Below are 20,442 nucleotides of genomic sequence, written 5' to 3'. Positions count from 1 at the left end.
GCCCCCCCCCCCCCCAACTGAGAAGTAAAGATTCTGGTAGCAATTATTATTATTTCTTTGTGAAATAATTATCAGGTTAAAAAATAATAAATTTTTAAGAAGCTAAAGTAAAATGCAGATAGAATGAATCTGGATTTGTTCACCCAGAGTTGTAGTAGGAGGATTAGGGGACTTTCTCTTGAGTTTAAAGCAAAAAGTTTTAGTAGAAAAGAAATATATATACACACACACACACACACACACACATATATATATATTTATATTTATATTAGAGTCTGTTGCATAATATACTGCCTGAAACTTAATAAGTGTGGTGGTGTAGGCCTATAATCTGGAGAATTAGGCGGAGGCTGGAGTATTGCAAGTTCAAAGCTAGCCTCAGCAACTTAGCAAGACCCTCAAAATGAAAAATAAAAAGGGCTGGGGGTGTGGCTCAGTGTTAAAGCAGCCCTGGGTTCAATCCCCAGTAACCCCCCACACCAAAAAGAAAAATCCAAAACTTATTAGCTAAATGATTAAAATCCTCTATTATAAACCTGACAGATTCTATGAGTCAGTCAGGAATTTGGGCAGGGCTCAGTCAGATGATTCTTCTACTCTTTGTAGCTTTACCTAAAGTTACTCACTGCTGTCGGCTGGTAGATGAGCTGTTCTGGAGGGCTTAAGGTGGCATTGCTGATACATTTGTAACATCAGAGAGGTGCTGGAAGGCTGGGCCCAGCTGGGGTTGCTGACAGACCCCTTATGTGGATTAGGGGCCATGACCTTGAATAATACAGGCAACTTTGCTGCTTCTGGGGAAGTCACACACCATCACTAGTCAAGAGGAGCATTACTTTTCCTCTTGGTACAGGACCTTCCTCTCCACCCAGGCATGTGGCTTTGACATTTTAGACCACCAAGGACAAAGAGGAGCCTGCAGGTAGAAAAAACAGGCCTCAAAGAATTGGGACTTGTGATTTCTGATGTTACTTCTGAGAATGGAGTGGAGCAGTGACTTTCAGATTTGAGGAAAATTATTTCCAATCTAAGAGATTTTCCCAAGCTATTAAGTATGAAGGTTCACAAACACGACTCAGACAGAGAAGGTGTCTGAGGTTGCTGGGGTGCTCTAGGTCTGAGAGCAGCCTGGTGCGGATACCCTGTATTGACATTGTGTATACTCTAATGCCTAGGACAGATTCAGCATTAAAAGCATCTAGTTGTGTGCCAGTTATTAACCATAGTTACTTTTGGGGGTTGACAATGGGGTGGAACTGACTTTTTCTTTTTTTGAGCTACTTTTTAACTTCTACATATTTAACTTTATTAATATTTTTATAATAAAATTAACCAAGAAATCTGTATGTCAAAATTTTTTTAGTCCGTTTCAAAATTATTATAAAGGTTGATTATGGCTAAAGTATGTTTTTTGCAGTTTATGAGTTGATATTTCTAAAATAAATAAAACAAGAGACTTCCCCGCTGAAACTCTGAGGAACGATTTTGAATAATACAATCAGCTTCCTGGGGCTGGGGCTAGGGCTGGGCTGGGGTTGGGGCTGGGGCTGGGGCTGGGGCTCAGTGCTAGAGCGCTTGCCTAGCACATGTGAGGCACTGGGTTCAAGCCTCAGCACCACATAAAAATAAATAAATAAAATAGAGGTATTGTGTCCATCTACAACTAAAAATATTTTTAAAAAAAACCACTTCCCATTAGGTTTAGAATTATTTTTTTTAAGTAATGAGAAGTGATGATTTCTTTTTTAAAAATATTTATTTTTTAGTTATAGGTGGACACAATAACTTTATTTTTATGTGGTGCTGACTATCAAACCCAGTGCCTCACGCATGTGAGGCAAGCACTCTACCACTGAGCCATAATCCCAACCCCGAGGTTTAGAATTATTTTGCATGAGCAAAATGTACAAAAGTTTTATGCATAAGGAATATGAAAATAATCATTAGGAATTAATATTGATGGTATGTGCACAAACTCATCCACATATTGCCCAAGGTATCATATTAAAAATTTTTTGTGTTGAATCTTTTCATGGGACAAAGAAGTTTTGAATGCAAATATTTTTAAAATTCCCCATTTTGCTTTTTTTATTCAAATGTGAAGGCTCAGGGCTTGCCTGATTCTGTCAGGCATCAGGAGTATAGAGACAGATAGGAATAGTTCCTGAGGAACAGCTGCAGTTGACAGCTCACCCATCCTGTGTTGGCAGTGCGTGGGGGCAGTCACAGTAGGAGTCCTGGAGGAGATAAAGGTAGAAGAACCATCATAAAGGAAGGGGAGAGGAATTGTGTATATAAGGCCACAGAAACAGAAGGGGCTCTGTGAGGCCAGAGGTGAGCAGGGGAAAGCATGGGTGGGGCTTGAGCAGGAAGAGCCAGTAGGGGCAGATACGCAGTGTGGGCATAGGGATTGGGGCTGAAGACCTAGCAGGAAAAGAGAAGGGATAAGTGTGATTAACCTCAAATTATGCTTGTGTGATTGGAACTTCTTGTTTTTTAGAGGCAAATGGTTTTGAGCAGTGAGATGTGTTGATTTATTGCTGAGTCCTTTCCTCAAATTCTGACCGTATTTTTCATTATTCACAAGCTACCAAAAATTTGGCCTGAATTGACTTGAGGGAAAATGTCCTCATGACTGAAAGTTCAGAAGGACTCTCCTGCCTGACTTGATGGAGCCCTCACTGGTCATTGGGGCTTCTATACTGGCCCAGTCTGCCTTCTTAAGGCTTGGTTTTGAACCAGATCCTGTGGGTAAGAGGGTAGTGACAGTGCATGTGTTTCTAGCATCACAGTCTCACACGTCTTCCTTGGAAACCAGCAAGTGCTTCTTTCTGACTGTTCTCCTGCCTCTCGCATCTACCCTGTGGCTGAGAAGGGACGCAACCTACTGATTTGCACTTGACCAATTGGGGCCTGCCGGTGGGGGTGGCCAAGTCCCATTCAGGCCACCAGGGCTCTGTTCTCCCGAAGGCTGTTAGCAGGAAGGTGTGGGAGGCAGGGGGCTGGGTGCTCTGCAGCTAACAGCAGACGTCATGATACCAGCTGTATTTTAGAATGTTGTGTTCTTTTTCCTCCTCCAGTCCCCTGTCTCCTTTTTGATAGAAGACAGCATGAGGAAGTCAGTCAAAACTCCAGCCTTATATTACCTCACAATAGTGTCCAAAATGTACCTGGTAATAAATAGATTCTCACGCTGGGAAGTTTTTTTTGCCACATCTGCTTTTGGTATTTAATAATTGTGTTTTTGTTTTCAAGACTAGGAATTTAGAAAACTATATTTGATTTTACTCCATTTTTAAAGTGACCTGGGCACGTGTCAGTTGACTTTCAGAACAGCACAGCAAACTGAAAAGATAACAAATAAAATAGAAATATCTTGGATCTTTTTATAGTATGCTCTCTTAAAATCTGATTGTACAGTTCTGCAGTTGAATTTTGGCTAATAAGTTATGTTATATTAATTAACATGAATCCAGAAGAAAAACAGAATGAGAAAGCTGTCAAAAGAAATGCCCATAAAATGCATGTGGCATGCTATTGTTCATGCAGCTTTTACTACAGATTACAGGTTTCTTACTGAATTCCACCTAAAATTTGCATGGTGAAATAGTACTTTTATATAAAATTAAAATGTGGTAAAGTCATTTTAACAAGGAATTGTTTGATTCATAAATAATAGCAAGGTGCTTTGTATAGTCTAATATTGTCAGAAGTTAAAACGTGAACCAAAATGTCTGTTCCTATACAAATTTACAGTGATTCTATTGTCCAAGTTCAAACTGCAGTTTAGCAGTGCTTTGCACACCTAAGACAATGCAAAGGACATTTCTCTATCTCAGTATCTATTAACCTGTTCAGTTGAGGACCCGTGGGAGTACAATATAATGAAGGAAGGCCACATGCAGAAATGTACTCAAAATGGAATACAGACTTGAATGTAAGAACTGAAACTATAATTCTTAGAAGAAAACATAGGAATGCATCTTCATAACTTGGCTTGGCCAGTAATTTCTGCAACACCGGAAGCACAAGCAACTAAAGAAGATGTAATAAATGCAACTTTATTGGAATTAAAAAGTTTGTGCTTTAAAACGGCAGCATCAAAAAAGTGAGAAAAAACCCCCAGAATGGCACAGAATTTTTGTAGGACATATGTCTGATAAGGCACATGTATCCATATTGATAAGAACTCTACAACTCAACAATGGAAAGAAAACTCAGCTTGTCCAAAAAGATATACAATTGGCCATTAGGCACATGGAAAGTTCCCAGTGTCATTTGTTGGTAAGGACATCAAAACTGTGATGCTCTTCTCTTTCATATCCATCAGGATGGCTGAAAAAACCCAGTCAGTCACAAATCTCTTCACAGATGTGGAAAACTTGGAACCCCCATAAATTGCTGGAGTGATTGTAAAAGCAGTTGCTTTGGAAAATAGCCTGGCAGTTCTTCAAAAGGTTAACATAGAATCAGAGTATGACCCAGCAACTCTCCTAGGTGTGTACTCAAGAGGATTGAAAATACATGTCCGTACAAAAATGTTCCTTGAGTCTTCATAGCAGTATAATTCATAATATCCACAGGTGGAAAAAACTCAGATGTCCATCAGCAGATGAATGAACAAACAAGACAGAGTCCATCCTACAGTTGAGTATCATTTGCTCCTGAGTGAGAATGAAGTTCTGATACAGGCTATAGCATTCACAGACCTTCAGAGCACCATTCTCAGCATTGGTTTGAAACTTCCAGAATAGGCAGGACTGCAGACAGGGGACACATCAGTGGTTTCCAGTTGCTTCTCTAGCACCCTCCCCCAAAGTCAATTTTATGATATAGGTTCACAAAAGTGTTAAACATCAGTATTCACACTAAAACATACACTTAAAAATGGCCGAGGTAGCACATTCATGTGTATTTTACTTTACTCCTAACACCACAACAACTAAAAAGTTGGAAAGAAAAAAGTTAGTATTAAAAGTTGAATATTGGTAGATTGTTTTGTTGAGGCATTGTGCCACCATGTTGCCCAGACTGGCCTTGAACCACTGAGGTCAGGCAGTCCTCCTGCTTCTGTGTCACCTCCCCAGGCTTGGAACCCCTTCTATCAGATGACGTCATCTCCCCCAGAAAGAATTGCGTTCTTCTTGTCATTAGAGCCATATAACACAGAGTGGGAAAGAGTTAAATTTTTATAAATTTCTGGAACTTATGTAGTTTCTTTCTCTCTTTCTCTCTTTCTTTCTTTTTCTTTCTTTCTTTCTCTTTCTTTTTCTTTCTCCTCCTCCTCCTCTTCCTCCTCTCCTTCTCCTCCTTCTCCTGTATGTCCTTCCCTACCACATTGGCCTTGAGGTACCTGCAGTGCTTACAGAAAGGGCCTGCTGGTCCTGCGTTAGCACACTGTTTCAGAGTTCTGCTTGGGTTCCCACTCACCACTTTGTTAGCCCAAACTTCTCTTTCTTTGAGACTGTGCATGTTAGAAGAGGGGAAGTGGATGGAAAACTAAGGAAATTGTTGAACTCCAAATAAATTTGTCACACAAAAGAGGTGGGGGAAACATTAGCAACAGCAATTGCAGTTAGTGACCTTCCTCCCACAGGAAGCCTGTGCCAGCACCAAGGCCAAGAGGAGGCCACAGCGCTGAGGCATTTATTTCCTCAGTGGTTGTGCGGAGGGCTGTGATTGCTGCAGCCGCAGTCACACTGTACCTGTTGGCATGTCTGTCTTTTCCCCACTAGACTCTGCCTCTGGCAAGTCGTATTCATTGTTGGACTTTACCTGACTCTTACCTGGTTTCTGGGTGAATGGGCGAATGTTTCCAAGTGTAAACAAAGGGTCCCCAGACAGGAAATGAATGTAGTAATGCCAGATACCTGTTAAGGTGAAAATCTGAAGGAGTGCTTCTCTTTTCTTTTGTCTTAGCAGTTTTCTATTTAAGACAACAGTAAACCTTTTTGACCATTAAGAGCATATGACTCGGGGCTGGGGATGTGGCTCAAGCGGTAACGCGCTCGCCTGGCATGTGCGGGGCGCTGGGTTCGTTCGATCCTCAGCACTACATAAAATTAAAATAAAGATGTTGTGTCTACTGAAAAAAAAATATTTAAAAAATTCTCTCTCTCTCTTAAAAAAAATAGAGCATATGACTCTATTTTTTAAAAAAATTTGGGAAATAAAAATTTGGCCAGATATAGTAGTGCTTATCTATAATCCCAGTGACTCTGAAGGCTGAGGCAGGAGGATTACAATTTCAAGACCAGCCTAAGCAACTTAACAAGACCCTGTCTCAAAAAGAATAAGGTGTGTGTGGCTCAGTGGTAGAGCACACCAGGGTTCAATCCCCAGCACCCAAAAGAGAGGGAGGGAGGGAGGGAAGGAGGGAGGGGGGGAGAGAGAGAGAGAGAGCGCGCGAGCGCGCGCGCACGCGCGCTGAATGGCCTACCCTCACCAAGAGAAAAGCTCCTTGGTAATCTCTTGATGACATTTTTCTCAGACATTTTAATGCACATAAGTGTGTGTGTTTTTAACCAAAAATGAGATTATATTGTTGTATAGATTACTTCTCTTACATTGTCAGTAGCTTTCTGTTTCAATAAATACACTTCATAATTCCATTTTAGTGTCCGTAATACCACTGGATGAATCATGACTTATTTAACCATGCCCTGTCATTTGGTACTTAGGTTGTCTCTACATGTTTGCCATTATTGACAGCAGTACAGTCAACATCATTATAGCTAAATATTTGCACACTTAGTGATTATTTCTCTAGGATAAATTCCTAGAAGTAGACTTATTGGATCAAAATTACATGTACATGTTTAAGGTGCTTGATATGTATTGACAAACTGAGCTCCAAAAGGACAGCATGCCCATCACTGAAAGTCTATTTGTATTTATAACACAAGTGTGCTAGGATTAGTGAGTGTCCCTTACCCGTGTTGAGTTATCATATACAACAATAGAGAAATATGTTTGTAAGTATTCAGTAAGGAGAAGCCAGGCATAGCAGGCCAGACAAAATGAGTGGTGTTTTCAATAATTTACAAATAATTTTCCTGTGTTTGTTCTTTTATATATTTTGAACGACGGGAAGTTACACCTTTCTCTGCCTTTAAGAAGCTGTGTGTGGACATTGTTCGGGTTCTGTGCGCTCCTGTACAGGAGGAGCTCTGCCTCTAGGAGGAATTGTTGCCGAGGAGCAGCAGGCCCAGATGTGGTCCAGCTAGTAAACTTATGTTCAATGAGTGGAAACACCAAGAGTTCTTGTTTGGCCTAAAGCATATTTTTCCTGGGAAAAGGGAAATAAAACCTTTCAGCCAAAGAATATGTTTTTCAAGTTCATGAGCTCTGAATCCATGCCCCAAAACCTGCTTACAAAGCATGCTGTTCATGATGAGTACAGGGGAAGCTCTTTCTCTGTATTCCTCGTAGCATAAATTGGACTTCATAGATTGGATTGAAGGAAAAATGGGGCTAGGCGGTTGGTGGGGTGTGATTTGATCTTAGAAGATCTTTAAGCACGCTATTGTGGTACCTTGCCTCCTCTTCCATCTCTGCACTCGCCTGGCTCTTTCCCCAGGGCCTCCTGCCCCCAGGGCCTCTTCCAGGTTGTGGCTTTCCATTGCCTTTCTGTCTGGTCTGTCTGTCCCTTTCTCTCTCTTTCCTTCAACATCTTTTCTTTTCTTCTCTCTCTCTCTCTCTCTCTCTCTCTCCCTCTCCCTCTCCCTCTCCCTCTCCCTCCCCCTCCCCATCTTTCAACATCTTTCTCCACTGGTTTTCACCATAATTTTCAAGTGAAAGGCTTAAAAGGCAAAAATAAATAAATAAAATAACAAAGCAATAAAATGTCTTCCTTAGTCTCCGTCTGGGACAATCCTAGGAACCTACATCTTGAAATATTCAACTACACCAACACAGGGTAAGGTTTGCTGTGCAGGAAGTCAGATGCAGAATTATACAAGTTGTATGAGTTCATGCATGTTTTTTTAAAACATATAAAAAAGACTGAATGAAGCATAGTTAATTGATTTAGTTTTGACTGAGGTTAGGATCACAGGTGATTTCTTTCTTTTCCTTTTTGCTGCTTTTTGAAATTTTCTTTAGATTTTTATAATCGGCTCATATAAGCAAGAAAAAACAGAATCCTAATTATAATATTTTTTACCTGTTGATTATTTAGATTATAAGATATAGATATATGGGTTGAATCATTTTTTTTTTTTAAGATAGAGGGGGGGGAGAGAGAGAGAGAGAGAGGGTTTTTTTTTTTAAATATTTATTTATTTTTTTTAGTTTTCGGCGGACACAACATCTTTGTTTGTATGTGGTGCTGAGGATCGAACCCGGGCCGCACGCATGCCAGGCGAGCGCGCTACCGCTTGAGCCACATCCCCAGCCCGGTTGAATCATTTTTTAAGTTTTAAAATCTAATAATAACCTGAAGTCCCATATCAAAGAGTAGGAATTATAAAAGGCCATTTAATTTTGTTTATAATTTAGAAATTATGCTGAAATTTATATTTTCTTTACACACAAACATTAGGGTTGTTTCTTGGCATGTGCTATAAACGTAAGTGGTCAGGCTTGGTAAGTTGATAAGCAGTAAGCCCTAAGCCACCTATGTGGCAGTACCACCTGGGTTATGCCACAGTGTCCTGATTGGCAGTGTTCTGCGGCCTCCTGGTCATCAGGGTCTCATTTGTGAGTGAGTCCTGTTGGGAGGCATGTGTCAGGAGGTGGAGTGGTTCTTGAGGCTTGTTTAGTCTTGGTCCCTTAACTGGGTGCCTTCTTCTTGTAGGAGAATGACATCTTCCTGGGCTGGGAAAAAGGAGCTCCTAAGAAATGGGGGAAGAGTAAGAAGAAGTGCTCTGATCTGACGCTGGAGGAGATGAAGAAACAGGCTGCTGTCCAGTGTCTTCGATCTGCTTCTGATGAAGTGAGTTTACATTTTATTTCAAACACAGAGAAACATTGGAAAAGTTGACAAATACAACAACTTGACCCAGAAAACTCAGAAAAATGAATCACTTGTTATCTTCCCACTGTAATGTGAGCATTATCATTCTTCTTCTTCTTTTATTTTTCCAACTCATCTTAAACATTATGCATAACTGGTAATTTTTAAACAAAGATGAAAATCAGAATCACATGTCCAGCTTTAAAAAGGACAAACAGCATTATCATTCTTTATGGAAGTTCTCACGCCTTGTTTGTAAAATATATCATTTTGTATATACTGCTCTAATTAGCATATATACAAAAATTTCCACTTTTTCCAATTTAAAATCATATAGTTAGTCCTGTTATTACATAGTCTTTACTTTTTTTAGTGTCTAAATTTATTTCCCAAATAATATTCTTTTAGCAGTCTAACATAATCATCTCATTAGATATTTAGCCTACTCTTGGTTTTTTGGTTATGCTTTCTAGCATTTTGCATGTGTGGTTTTTATATATATATATACAAATATTTAGTTGTCGGTGGACCATTATTTAATTTATGTATTTATATATGGTGCTAAAAATCAAACCCATACATGCTGGGCAAGTGCTCTACTGCTGAGCTACAGCCCCAGCCGCAGCCCGCATGGGTGGTTTTATCCATGATTTTCATTATTTCTGGATATACTCCTAGAAGTAAGATTGCAGTTCTAACACTGTAAGAGTACTGTTTTTGCTTATGATTTATATTTTTTCTTTGTTTTTTAGAAAACATTATAAGATTTTTAAAAATTCTTCTTTTAGTACTTTATATAAAATATTTCTCAGACCTTTTAGCATCCTGATATAAAATAACTCTAAAATATGATCATTTATTTAAATTAATATTATGAATTCTTATTTTATTACCTACTCTAGGATGTTATCTCTGAGATAAGAACTTCTTAAAAAGTAGTTTTACTTTGACTGTGCTGTTCGAGATAAGGTGGTTTCAATACCTCTTAAGGTACAAGATGAAATTGAGGGATTCCCATCTCTGGACACTTCCTCTTGGAACCAGGTGGTCTGGGTGTTCTTCCAGGAGAGCCAGCTTTGCTCCCTGTCATCTGTTGGCCTGTTACACAGTGCACATGCCTCTGGGCGCCTCGCTGCTCAGTGTTGACCCGTGTTCCTGTCCAACGCAGAGGTGTCCTTGGAGGCCCGTCCTTCCAGCTCAGGGCTCACAGCACCTGTGTGTGCCTTGGGTGTCGCAGCCCTGGCATCCTCATTGCCCCTGCCAGGCTGTGCTGCTTGTGGGCAAGGACTGTGCGTTTTGTGGTTTTTACTCCCTGGTGCCCAGCACAGTGTGTGCTGCCTGTGGAAGTTACTGAATGTCTCCTGAACTGAATCTAGTCTCAATTTTTTAAGAGCCTCCCCTCCATCAGATCCCTTTTTTCTTCCCAACTATTTTCCTCTCCTTTATCCCTACTTTTTTTTTTTTTTTTTAAACTTCTGAATTGTCCAAAACTGCTACTTTATACATGATTGGATAGGACTTTGGAAGTATTGCTTGTATGGCTTAATTGGGCACCATTTCGTTACTACAGGTAGGAACATGGTTGATCTAGTTTAAGGGGGAAAAAGGAATATACATAAAGGATGCAGGGGTACCACACTATAACCAAGGGCTGACAGTACTGGGCTAAGGAGGGATCTACAACGGAAGCTCTGAGTGGCAGATAAAGTCACTTTCTCTAATAGCCATGGTCTTATTTGCCGTTCTCCTTTGGACCAGTGTTGCTGAGAAATGACTGTGGTTAAGCTGAATGAGCAACAGGGCAGCTGAAATCTGCTGCAAGAGGGGGAAGAATAGAAGACCACTGTATCATGACCCTACTCCTACACAGAGCCTGCTCTCTCCCCGCTCCCGGGTCATTTCCCATTTCTGAATTCTGGCGCACACATGGTGAAGGATGGCCATTCCAGCCCCAGCCCAGCATGGCCGCCAAACTCTAGCACCCAACACCATTCAGCTAGAGAGAGCCTCTGAGCACCCCTAACTTTGTGAACTGTGGTGAGGGGCAGGCTGCGTGGAGGGCCACCCCCTTCAGCAGGGTCTGCAGGTGATGGGCAGCCTGCAGAGAGGTGTGCATTCAGGCAATTGCCCAAGATGTGTTTTCCTCATGACACCCCGGGGGGTAGATTGATAAGCCAGCTGGCACTTTTGAAAGGATCCAGAGTGCCGTGATCTTCAGCAAGTGAGAGGTTAGTTCAGGTAAATGCTTTGAACAAAGTCCAAAAAAGCTGCTGAGTCATGGTTGGGAGCTTGAATCTGAGAAAAGATCTCCTTTCTCCTTTGGACCAAGGCTGCGGAGGAATGACTGGTTGAGCTGAGTGAGCAGCAAGGCGGCTGGAGTCTGCTGTGAGAGGAGGAGGAGTGGGAGAACGTGTGTCACCACCCTTCTCTGCAGCTTGTTGAGCCTGGGTCTCCTTCATACTAGCTGAGCATGTTGTATGCTGGGAAGAACTTGACAGGAGGTGGACACCATGCAGGGAAGGACAGTGGCCTGCAAAGGTCCTTGCTGCCTTGGGTCATTGCTTAGGAGACGTGTTCTCCTCTGCCCGGCAATAAAACATATCATCCTATCTTGGTCTTTCCTTCTCGTTTTATAAAAGAATTAGTCCATTGCTTTTCCTAATAATTCTTTTTAGTCCTATCAGATGGATTTGGAGTTGGCAGGGGAAGTGAATGTGCTGAGCATGGGCCAGGTCTCCGTGACTCTTTATAGAATGAATAGCCATACACCTTGTTTGTGTATCAACTTATAGACCCTGGAAACTGTTCTTAGGGCTTTTGAAATCCGATAAAAAGAATGTGCAGGCTGGGGATATAGCTCAGGGGTGGAGTGCTTGCCCAGCCGCACAAGGCCCTGGGTTCAATCCTCAACACCACAAAAAAGAAAAAAGAGAAGAACACTGTACTTACTCTGTAGCAATAGAAAGGATTGGTGCGGCAACTTATGAATGTGTCTCCTAGCTGCCTTTTCCAAATCTCTTGGCTTCAGTGCAAAGAAAGGAGCAAGGAGGACCTACAGAGGAAGCTTATTGCCCTGCCCCGTGAGTGATAGTGTGTGGCTGTGGCTGATTCCCACACACTGAGGACAGCAGGGGCCGTGGCTGTGCCCTGCTTGCCTGCTCAGTCCAGATGCCCTCTCTGAGCTCTTCCTAGTACGCTCTTCAGTCAGTCACTGTCAACTGATCACAGTTGAAACCCACTGGCAATCCGTGTTTATCATCCAGTTGATTAAAATGCTCATGACATGCTCAGGAAGCTGAGGCAGGAGGACCACAAGTCCCAGGTCTGCCTGGGCAGCTTGGCGGGACCCTGTCTCCCTGTATTGGTGTGTGGTTGACCACCGCACTTGCATCTGTACTGCAGACTGCCCACTGTGTCGGGATTTAAGGGAAATGGCTGGCCTGCCTCACTCTACCTCCCCATGTGTGTGACTCTGCCTCTGCCTCCCTTTGTCTCGTAGCGAGTCGTTCACCACTTTCTAGTGCACCTCTTGGCCTGCTTGGCTCAGTATTTTATATCTGAGAGGCATCACTAGAACTGAATGGCAACTCAGGGGTGTCAAATGCATTTTTGTACTTGGAGGAGAGTTTGGCAGCACCTATGAGTATCCCCAAGCTCTTGCTGAAGAGTCACTCCTCTGGGGTCTTGACCTTTGATGGACCTCTAGTCCTTGGGTCCCTGCTAAAGCTGCCTTTGCCGAATCCCCTTTCATTTATACATGCAAATAACAAATAACATGCAGGTCTCCCGGGTGTTCACTTTCTGTAACACACTTTGCATTTGCTTTGGTTGTGGTTAGAAGTGGGGTCTGTTAAAGAGGAACGGTACTGAGACTTGATAATAGATAACTCCAACCCTCCGCCAGATGCATAGATTTTATTAAGTGATGTTATGCAAGCTGTCTGATGGCTTTTATCAGTGGGTATGGCTCATGCCTGAAATTGCTGTATAAATCCAGGCCTCCCTCCCTTTAAAAAACTATGAAACAGAATTCTGAAGTGTGCCCCAGCCATTGTTTTTTGAATTCCTCAAGTTTACCTGGTTCTATTTTCCCTACTCCCAAAGTTAGGGCTTTTTTATGTTGTTTGCTTGCTTTTGTTGTTAATGATTAATTTTATTTCTGTTCTGTTTTTATTGGGCCCCTAAGATTTAATTGAAGCTGGCCCATCATCAGCACTTGGGGTGGCTAGAAGATTAGAAATGCAGTGTGGTCCTGTCTGGGGGTGGCCAACGCCAAGTGCAGGGTGACTGAGTTCACCTCGGGAGTGTCAGAGCAGTGCTGCTGCTGCAGCCAACAGACCAGGCTCTGGGCTCAGAGGGCCTCGTGGAGCACCCATGCCCTGGGCGCAGGGCTCTGCCTTCACTTGCTCGGCTTCTCCCATCCAGGTGAGCCCATTGGGAACTTCTTTTTGCCATTAGAAGTGCAGAACTCACCTTCATGTTTTTCACGGGTTGTCTGTGTGCATTACAAGGCCATGTACAAGAGAAGGTGTCTCGTGACAGCTCATTTTCACAGCCGATCTTGAACATGTATGTTGTTGGCACGAGCATTTTTAATCTAATTCTTTCTGTGTAATAAGAACACCAAACAATGATGAGTAGCATTTATTGAGACTTGAGTTGTGTGGGCCCCCTATGTACACGTGCTCTGTACCTGGGAGAAGTGGTGCCTGTTCCCTCTTCAGGCCAGGCCCCTGAGGAGCAGCCAGTGGTTATAAGAGCAAAGGACACACATTCCTGCTGTGTAGTCATAGCCAGCCCTGCCCAAGGAAGCCTGGCCTTGGCTCTCTGGCATGTAGACAGAGCTAAAGGCCCTGTAAAGCATCGGAGGGTTTGGAGGAGAGGGTGGCACAGCCTGGTGCAGATGTGCATCAGGGCGTGTGGCAGTGTGTGGAGACTAGACAGGGTGGCTGAGGCCGGGTAGGTGGGGGACAGAGGGCAGACTGGGGGAACCAGTTGAGAGACCCAGAAGGGACAGGAAGGTGGAAACTGGTTGGTCTGTGATACACTTTGAAGCAGAGCTGGCAGAATTGTGCATGGGTAGAGAAGAGGAAGGAGTAGAGGCCTGAGGTCAGCTCCTTGGTCTAGGCAGCTGCAAGGTTGGAATTCCCTGTTGGTGAGGAGCAGAGTCCCCAGGAAGGAGCCTGTGTGGGATGGTGCCTCCATGAGAGAGCTAGCTGGGCTTAGGGTTTTTTGGTACTGCAGATTGAATCTGTAGCTTCACGCATGCGAGGCAAGGACTCTACCCCTTGAGCTGCATCCAGCCCTTTTTGTTTTTAGACAGTCTTGATTAGTTTCCCAGGCTGGCTTCAAACTCAGCATCCTCTTGCTTCAGCCTCCTCCCAAGTGGCTGGGAGTCCAGGCAGTGTTTGTGGGTGTCCAAGGTTGACTAGGCCTTCAGTCATCTCTCTCTTTTTTTTTTTTTTTTTTTTTTTTTTTTAGTTGTAGTTGGACACAATATCTTTATTTTTTTTTATGTGGTGCTGGGGATCCAACCCAGTGCCTCACATGTGCAAGGCGGGCGCTCTACCACTGAGCTATAGCAGCCCTGAAGGCATTTTTGAAGGGATGAATCCAAAACTGAGTTCTGGAAAGTGAAAGACATACAAAATCTAGCAGTAAACCCACATTTAAGTGAGCAGGGTGACAGGGGCTCTGATGCGCGCCCAACTGCTTGGCCGCCTCCGAGCATGGCAGGGCAGGCATTCAGACCTAGGTTTGCGGAACCCGGAGCCGAAATGCAGCCGCCTTGGTCTTGCTGCCTGAGAAGGAGGTGAGCATCCCGTGCACTCTGGAAGGACAGGCTGTCGTCTTCTGCACGGCCGCTTGGCAGTGGGGTTGTGACCGCTCGTGCAGTGGGTGAGCGTGTGTGGTGAGCAGGTCTGGCCGCCACCGGCTCCTGTGGGCACTTGCTGGACAGCTCTGGAGGCCAGCTGGTCCCTGTGCAGAGCTGGCTGCTCTGCAGGTCTGGAGTGCTGACTTGCGTCCTGGTGTGCCTCTGTGTTGCTGGATACCCACCAGTAGCGGGCACCCTCTGTTATCAACGCGATGGGGAAAGCAAGGTGAGCTCATCAGCAGAGGTCTGGGTTTCTCCCCAGCCCGTGCCCCTCAGAGTTGTTACTAAAGACTGGGCACTGTGCTCTCCTTGTGTCTTAGGATGCTGTAGGCTGCAGTGTTCTTAAATGCTGTATGGATTTGGCCTACTATGAAATATGAATGTTAAAATTCTTCAGTAGCTTATGGCATAATTGGGAAAGTGAGTGAGATTTCTCCTTAATAGTTCTGAATTAACACTTTGCCTCCCAGGACACAACAGAGTATGATGCCCATTTCTGATGTCCTTTTGAGCTTCTCAGTCATGATCATAATAATGTAGTGGCCTAATTGTTCATTAAAAAAACATAAACAGGGGCTGGGTTTGTGGCACACTTGCCTAGCATGTAGGAGGTGCTGGGTTTGATTCTCAGCACCACATATAAATAAACAGATAAAGGACTATCAACAACTAAAAATATATTTTTTAAAAATTTAAATAGGATACTGCAGGTAGTTAAGAAAGAAAAGCAAAACTTGGTTGGTAAAGCTTATTTCTGAACACAAGGTAAGAAGTAAGTTGTTTGTCTCTTGCTATTTATATAGGAAAGCATCATAGATATTTACTTATTTATATGAAAACAAATATATGTATATATACACATATCAGTCTGTGCGTGCATGTATGTATATACCTTTGTTCTCACATACAGATCAACATGGTATATGTGTAGTTGGTGTCCGAGACACAGCATAACAACCCTCCACGAAGCCCCTGGGTGGTAGTGGTCATTCTGCGGTAGCTTATTACATGGCAGCCCATTTTAGTGTTGAAAGAAGCCTAGCACGCAGTCCCTGGAGGCTCAGTGTCCTGCACTGGAGACCGCAGGGTTTACAGCACAGTGACATGGGCTTGCAGCTCAGAGTGTCGTGCGGCAGGTCAGCTGACCCCGGTGTCAGTTGTTTGATCCGGAAGAGGGAATATAACTGCCGTCCTTGTCACACCTTGAACATCATGGTAAGCAGACCCTCTCTAATGGAATTGTCGAGCTGACCCATGTTTATGACTAACATCTGGCCTGGGTTTTAAGAGTGTTTTTTTAAGGGACGGCAGCTCTTGTCTGGCCTGTTTTCCTGTCTCCCCGTTAAAACTGTGGTGTGATGTGGATAGAGGGTAACTGAATGTTTGCAGTTATCCCTTTTCAATGGAATCTGTTTCTTGCTGCTCAAACTATATAACTGTGCGGTTTCTCCTTTAGGATATCTATAATACTTGTGCTGAGTCATTCTGGGTTAAGTGAATGAGGTAAAGTTCTATTTTTAGCTTCCCCAGGCCCAGTGACCGCTGGGCCGGGTCATGTGCATCTGTTTGATTGTGCCCACCGAAAGATACTTGATGCCAACTTAAATAGGACTTTGCCCACTGAATAAATCAAAAGTTCCTAAAACCACATTCATTTTTTTATTCATTGTAGAAGATCCTTCTTTCTTGTGAGAAATCTAGAATTCACAAAGTTTGGAAGTCTGCTTAGTGAAAGACGTGCTTGTGCCTGTGTCCAGCATTCATTTTTCTCCAAAACCTGACTCCTCCTTCCACCCTCTCACTCCCAGGCTCCTCCTGGTGTTCTGCAGTCCTGCCCCTGTTCTTAGCAGAGGCTTGTACCTGTGCGACCCTGCAGAGAAAACAAGGTCCTCGCGCTGGCTCCCAGCAACCACTTGTCTGGGCTGCTTTTGTTGTTGCCGTCATGAAGAGTTCACTTAAAAAATGTTTTGTTTTGTTTTGTTTTCACCTCTTGTATTAGACTGTGAGCTCCTAGAGGACCAAGATGAGGTTTTTAAATTTTCTTTGCATTGAGTTTGTACAAGGTTGTACTCACATAAATTCTTTTCTTTTTAGAACTGGGAATTGAACCCAGGGGTGCTCTGCTACTGAGCCACATCCTCAGCCTCCCTGTCTCCTTTTTTCAAATTTTGAGACAGGGTCTCACTAAGTTGCTGAGGCTGGCCCTGAACTTCCCATCCTCCTGCTTTATCCTCCCAAGTTGCTGGAATTATAGGCAGGAGCCATCACACCCAACTTCACATATGTTCCTCTTCTTCTTTTTAAAAATATTCTTAGTTGTAGATGAACACAATACCTTTATTTATTTATTTATTTTAAAGAAAGTGAGTGAGAGAGAGAGAGAGAGAGAGAGAGAGAGAGAGTTTTTTTTTAATATTTATTTTTTCCTTTTCGTCGGACACAACATCTTTGTTTGTATGTGGTGCTGAGGATCAAACCCAGGCTGCATGCATGCCAGGTGAGCGCGCTGTCGCTTGAGCCACATCCCCAGCCCAACCTTTATTTATTTGTTTGATTATTTTTATGGGGGTGCTGAGGATCGAACCCAGTGCCTCACACATACTAGGCAAGCACTCTGCCACTGAACCATAACCCCATCCCCCTCACATATGTTCTTAATCTGATTCACTTAGATTCTTTTTGTTGGTGACTGGCTTTTGGGCAGTTAGGCCTTTGATCTGTCTTAATGAGTAAAGTGATATGCCTCTGGGAAGATAGAAGCCATTCTAGGAGATACATTAATGTTTCCACATTTTGTAAGTTCCACTTAATGTCTTTCAATAGTAAAATATATCAGTTTAGGTCTGCAGTTGTGTAATTTTTAAACTCTGCTATTCATTAAAGTATTGATGATATATTTCTTTTGGAACGTCTGAGATTTGCACCTCTGTGTTAAACAGAAGTGTACAGATGCCTGCTTTGCTGAACCCAGAGGTAACCCCTGGTCTTTCTGTCATCTCACAGAGCTCTGGGATCGAGACCTTGGTGGAAGAACTCTGCTGCAGACTGAAAGACCTGCAGAGTGAGCAAGGTGAGCGTGCAGTTCACAAGCAGAGGCCACACTCAGGGATGATAGCCCCAGGATCTAGAGTGAGAAAAACCGTAGAATTAATTAAAAAAAAAGAAAGAAAGAAAGCAGAAGCAAACCTTTGTGCCTAACATACCCCACCAAGCCAGCGTGCTACTCTGTCATGGGCCCTGTTGTGGATTCTGCCACGGTCCTTAGCAGCCAATTTGTAGAGTTCCCTGCTCCCAGAAGAGAAGAGGGACTTAATCCACTGGTGCCTTCCTAGACAGGAAGATTCCTCCGTGTGTGTCTTCACATTGACGCTCAGAGACCAGGAGCACCGTTCCCTTCTCCTCCTCCATCCTTACCCAACTGTTAACATCCGCCCATCCATGTGAAGTCCTCTAAAGATGGGGACACTAGTTACTTCAGGTTTGGAAGAAACTTCTGCTTTGACTTTAATTTTTTAGATAGGCAGACTTGACAAGCCCATGAAGTCATTTAGGTCTGGGAACCTCATTGCTGCTTTTCCTGATGACTGTGTGAGACCTAAGAAGGAGGCTCACGCTGAAGGCTGAGACTCTTGTTTCCTTGCCCTTTTCATGGTCACTTTGCTGTGCACCAAAGCTTGGCCTCCTGCTGAAGGATCAGTGCGACTGATTTTGACCTAAGGCTAAGCTACAAGGATAGCCAGTTGTTTCTGGGTGAGGTGAGACATAGCCATGGCTCGCCACCTTGTCAAGTAACAGAGCTAATTATAATGAAGGATTTTCTTTACAGATTAGTATTAGTTTAAAAATGAGTCCATATAAAGTCCATCAGTCAGAATTTTGTGAGAAAATATTTTTGGAATCTAAACAGATATTCTCCCCATCTGGTCTAATTAATAGTACACAGGGACATCAGCCTTTTAATTAAGCGCCTCTAGAACACCGTATCAGTGACGAACAACTCACCTCTCAGCCTGATGTTAAAGTGATTTAGCCAGAAAATTCCTTCTGGCACACTGAAGAAACAGATTTTTATTAAAAGATAAATTGGTCTAGAGTTCTCATTTTTAAGCCACAGAAGCCTGTATCATTTCTGTTTAAAATTAAATGAGAAACTTTAACAATATGGGTATTTATTAACTAGATGTAAGACAAATCTTTCTGAATTTTTGTTTCATAACAGAAGAGAAGATTCACAAAAAGTTAGAGGGGTCTCCCTCTCCAGAGGCAGAATTATCCCCTACAGCAAAGGATCAAGTGGAAATGTATGTAAAAGTGTGCTTTTGTTAAAATCAGACTAATAACTCTATGTGGTTTCCATTTTTGGTTTGTCATCTTCTGTTTAATTTCATATTTCATAATTTAGGAAACATTTACTGAGTAGTTATTAAGTGCTTGACACCTCTTCAGAGGTGAACAAGAGGGTTCTGTGCATATCACGCATGTTCGATAAATGTTTATGAGATGAATGAGACAAGGAAAGTGACTGTTTGCCGAGAGAGTCCATTTATGTACTATTACTTTTGAAATTCACAATAGTTCTTTGAGACAGCTGTAAGAAATTATGATTATCCTTGTCCACATAACAAGAAAACCTAGTTCTCACTGCTTTTTGCACAGGGAACAAGGGCAGGTCCCTGATTTAACCAGACCTGTTTCCTGTACTTGTAGTTCTTTCTTTGTAAATGAATAGTGTTACTGTAAAATGCATTATAAGCAGATTTCTTGTTATACATTTTATTTTAATCTTCTGAACCTCTAAAACCCAAGGAAAAAATGCATTTAGTTGGTTTGTGTAGACCCATGCTGTCCAACACAATAACCACAGCCAAGCCAGGCACAGTGGTACATACCTATAATCCCAGCAACTTGGGAGGCTGAGGCAGGAGGACTGCAAGTTCAAGGCCAGCCTCAGCAACTTTATAAGGCCCTAAGCAACTTATCGAGACCCTGTCTCCAAATATAAAAGGGTTGGGGATGTGGCTCGGCAGTTAAGCACCTCTGGGTTTAATCCCCAGTGCCAAAACAAAAATCAAACCCACAGGCCATAGGAGGCTTTTGAGCACTTGAAAGTGGCTCATTCAACTTGAGATGTACTCTAAACACAAAATTCTCACTAGCTTTCAAAAACATGTAAAGAAGTGTTTAATATGGCATTAGATTGATATTGATTTGACGTTGAAATGGTAATATCACGGGTTTACTTGGTTAAATAAAATGTATTATTGGAATTAACTTCACTCATTTCTCCTTAATAAGACTGCCAGCACATGGGAAACATTATGTTTCTGTTGTGCAGCTCTCACATAGATGGAAAGGAGGGTCAAGTCCAGGCCCTTGAAAGCATGGCCTCATGGCCGCTTCCTGTGTGACTTGAGCACTGCCTCCAGAGTAGCAGTGCCCTCAGTGGCCAGGGCACTGTGCTGCCATCCTGAGATAAAGTGACAGGAGCAAGGCCAGTCCCATAAGCAGTGCTTTTCTGTAAGGCAGAAATGGTTGTTACCTCTACTTTCTAGGTGAGGAAAGTAAGCCACAGAGAGATTAAGCAACAGGCCTAGGGTCACACAGCTAATGA

At 42.9% G+C, this 20,442-nt stretch overlaps 1 protein-coding gene across 17 annotated transcripts in view; it reads left to right on the top strand.

Moving 5' to 3' along the window:
• The window catches only part of Kiaa0232 (KIAA0232 ortholog), a 76,779-nt gene that overhangs the window by 35,904 nt on the left and 20,433 nt on the right, over window positions 1-20,442 (top strand). For 12 of the 17 annotated variants that reach the window (XR_007340981.1, XR_007340980.1, XR_007340982.1 and 9 more), the window contains exons 3-5: window positions 8,798-8,935; window positions 17,835-17,901; window positions 19,051-19,132. Coding sequence is in view for 13 of the 17 variants with exons in the window: in XM_048784130.1 (XP_048640087.1) it covers window positions 8,798-8,935; window positions 17,835-17,901; window positions 19,051-19,132 (287 nt within the window). In the remaining 4 variants the exon portion in view is untranslated. Of the gene's footprint in view, window positions 1-2,445; window positions 4,498-8,797; window positions 8,936-11,581; window positions 13,382-17,834; window positions 17,902-18,126; window positions 18,291-19,050; window positions 19,133-20,442 lie in introns of those variants that run through there. The other 5 variants (XM_048784140.1, XM_015481722.2, XM_048784136.1 and 2 more) reach the window with 4 other exon arrangements.

This window comes from Marmota marmota, unplaced genomic scaffold (assembly GCF_001458135.2).
Source record: "Marmota marmota marmota unplaced genomic scaffold, marMar, whole genome shotgun sequence".
NCBI lineage: Eukaryota > Metazoa > Chordata > Mammalia > Rodentia > Sciuridae > Marmota > Marmota marmota.
This window is presented reverse-complemented; position numbering and strand designations above follow the sequence as displayed.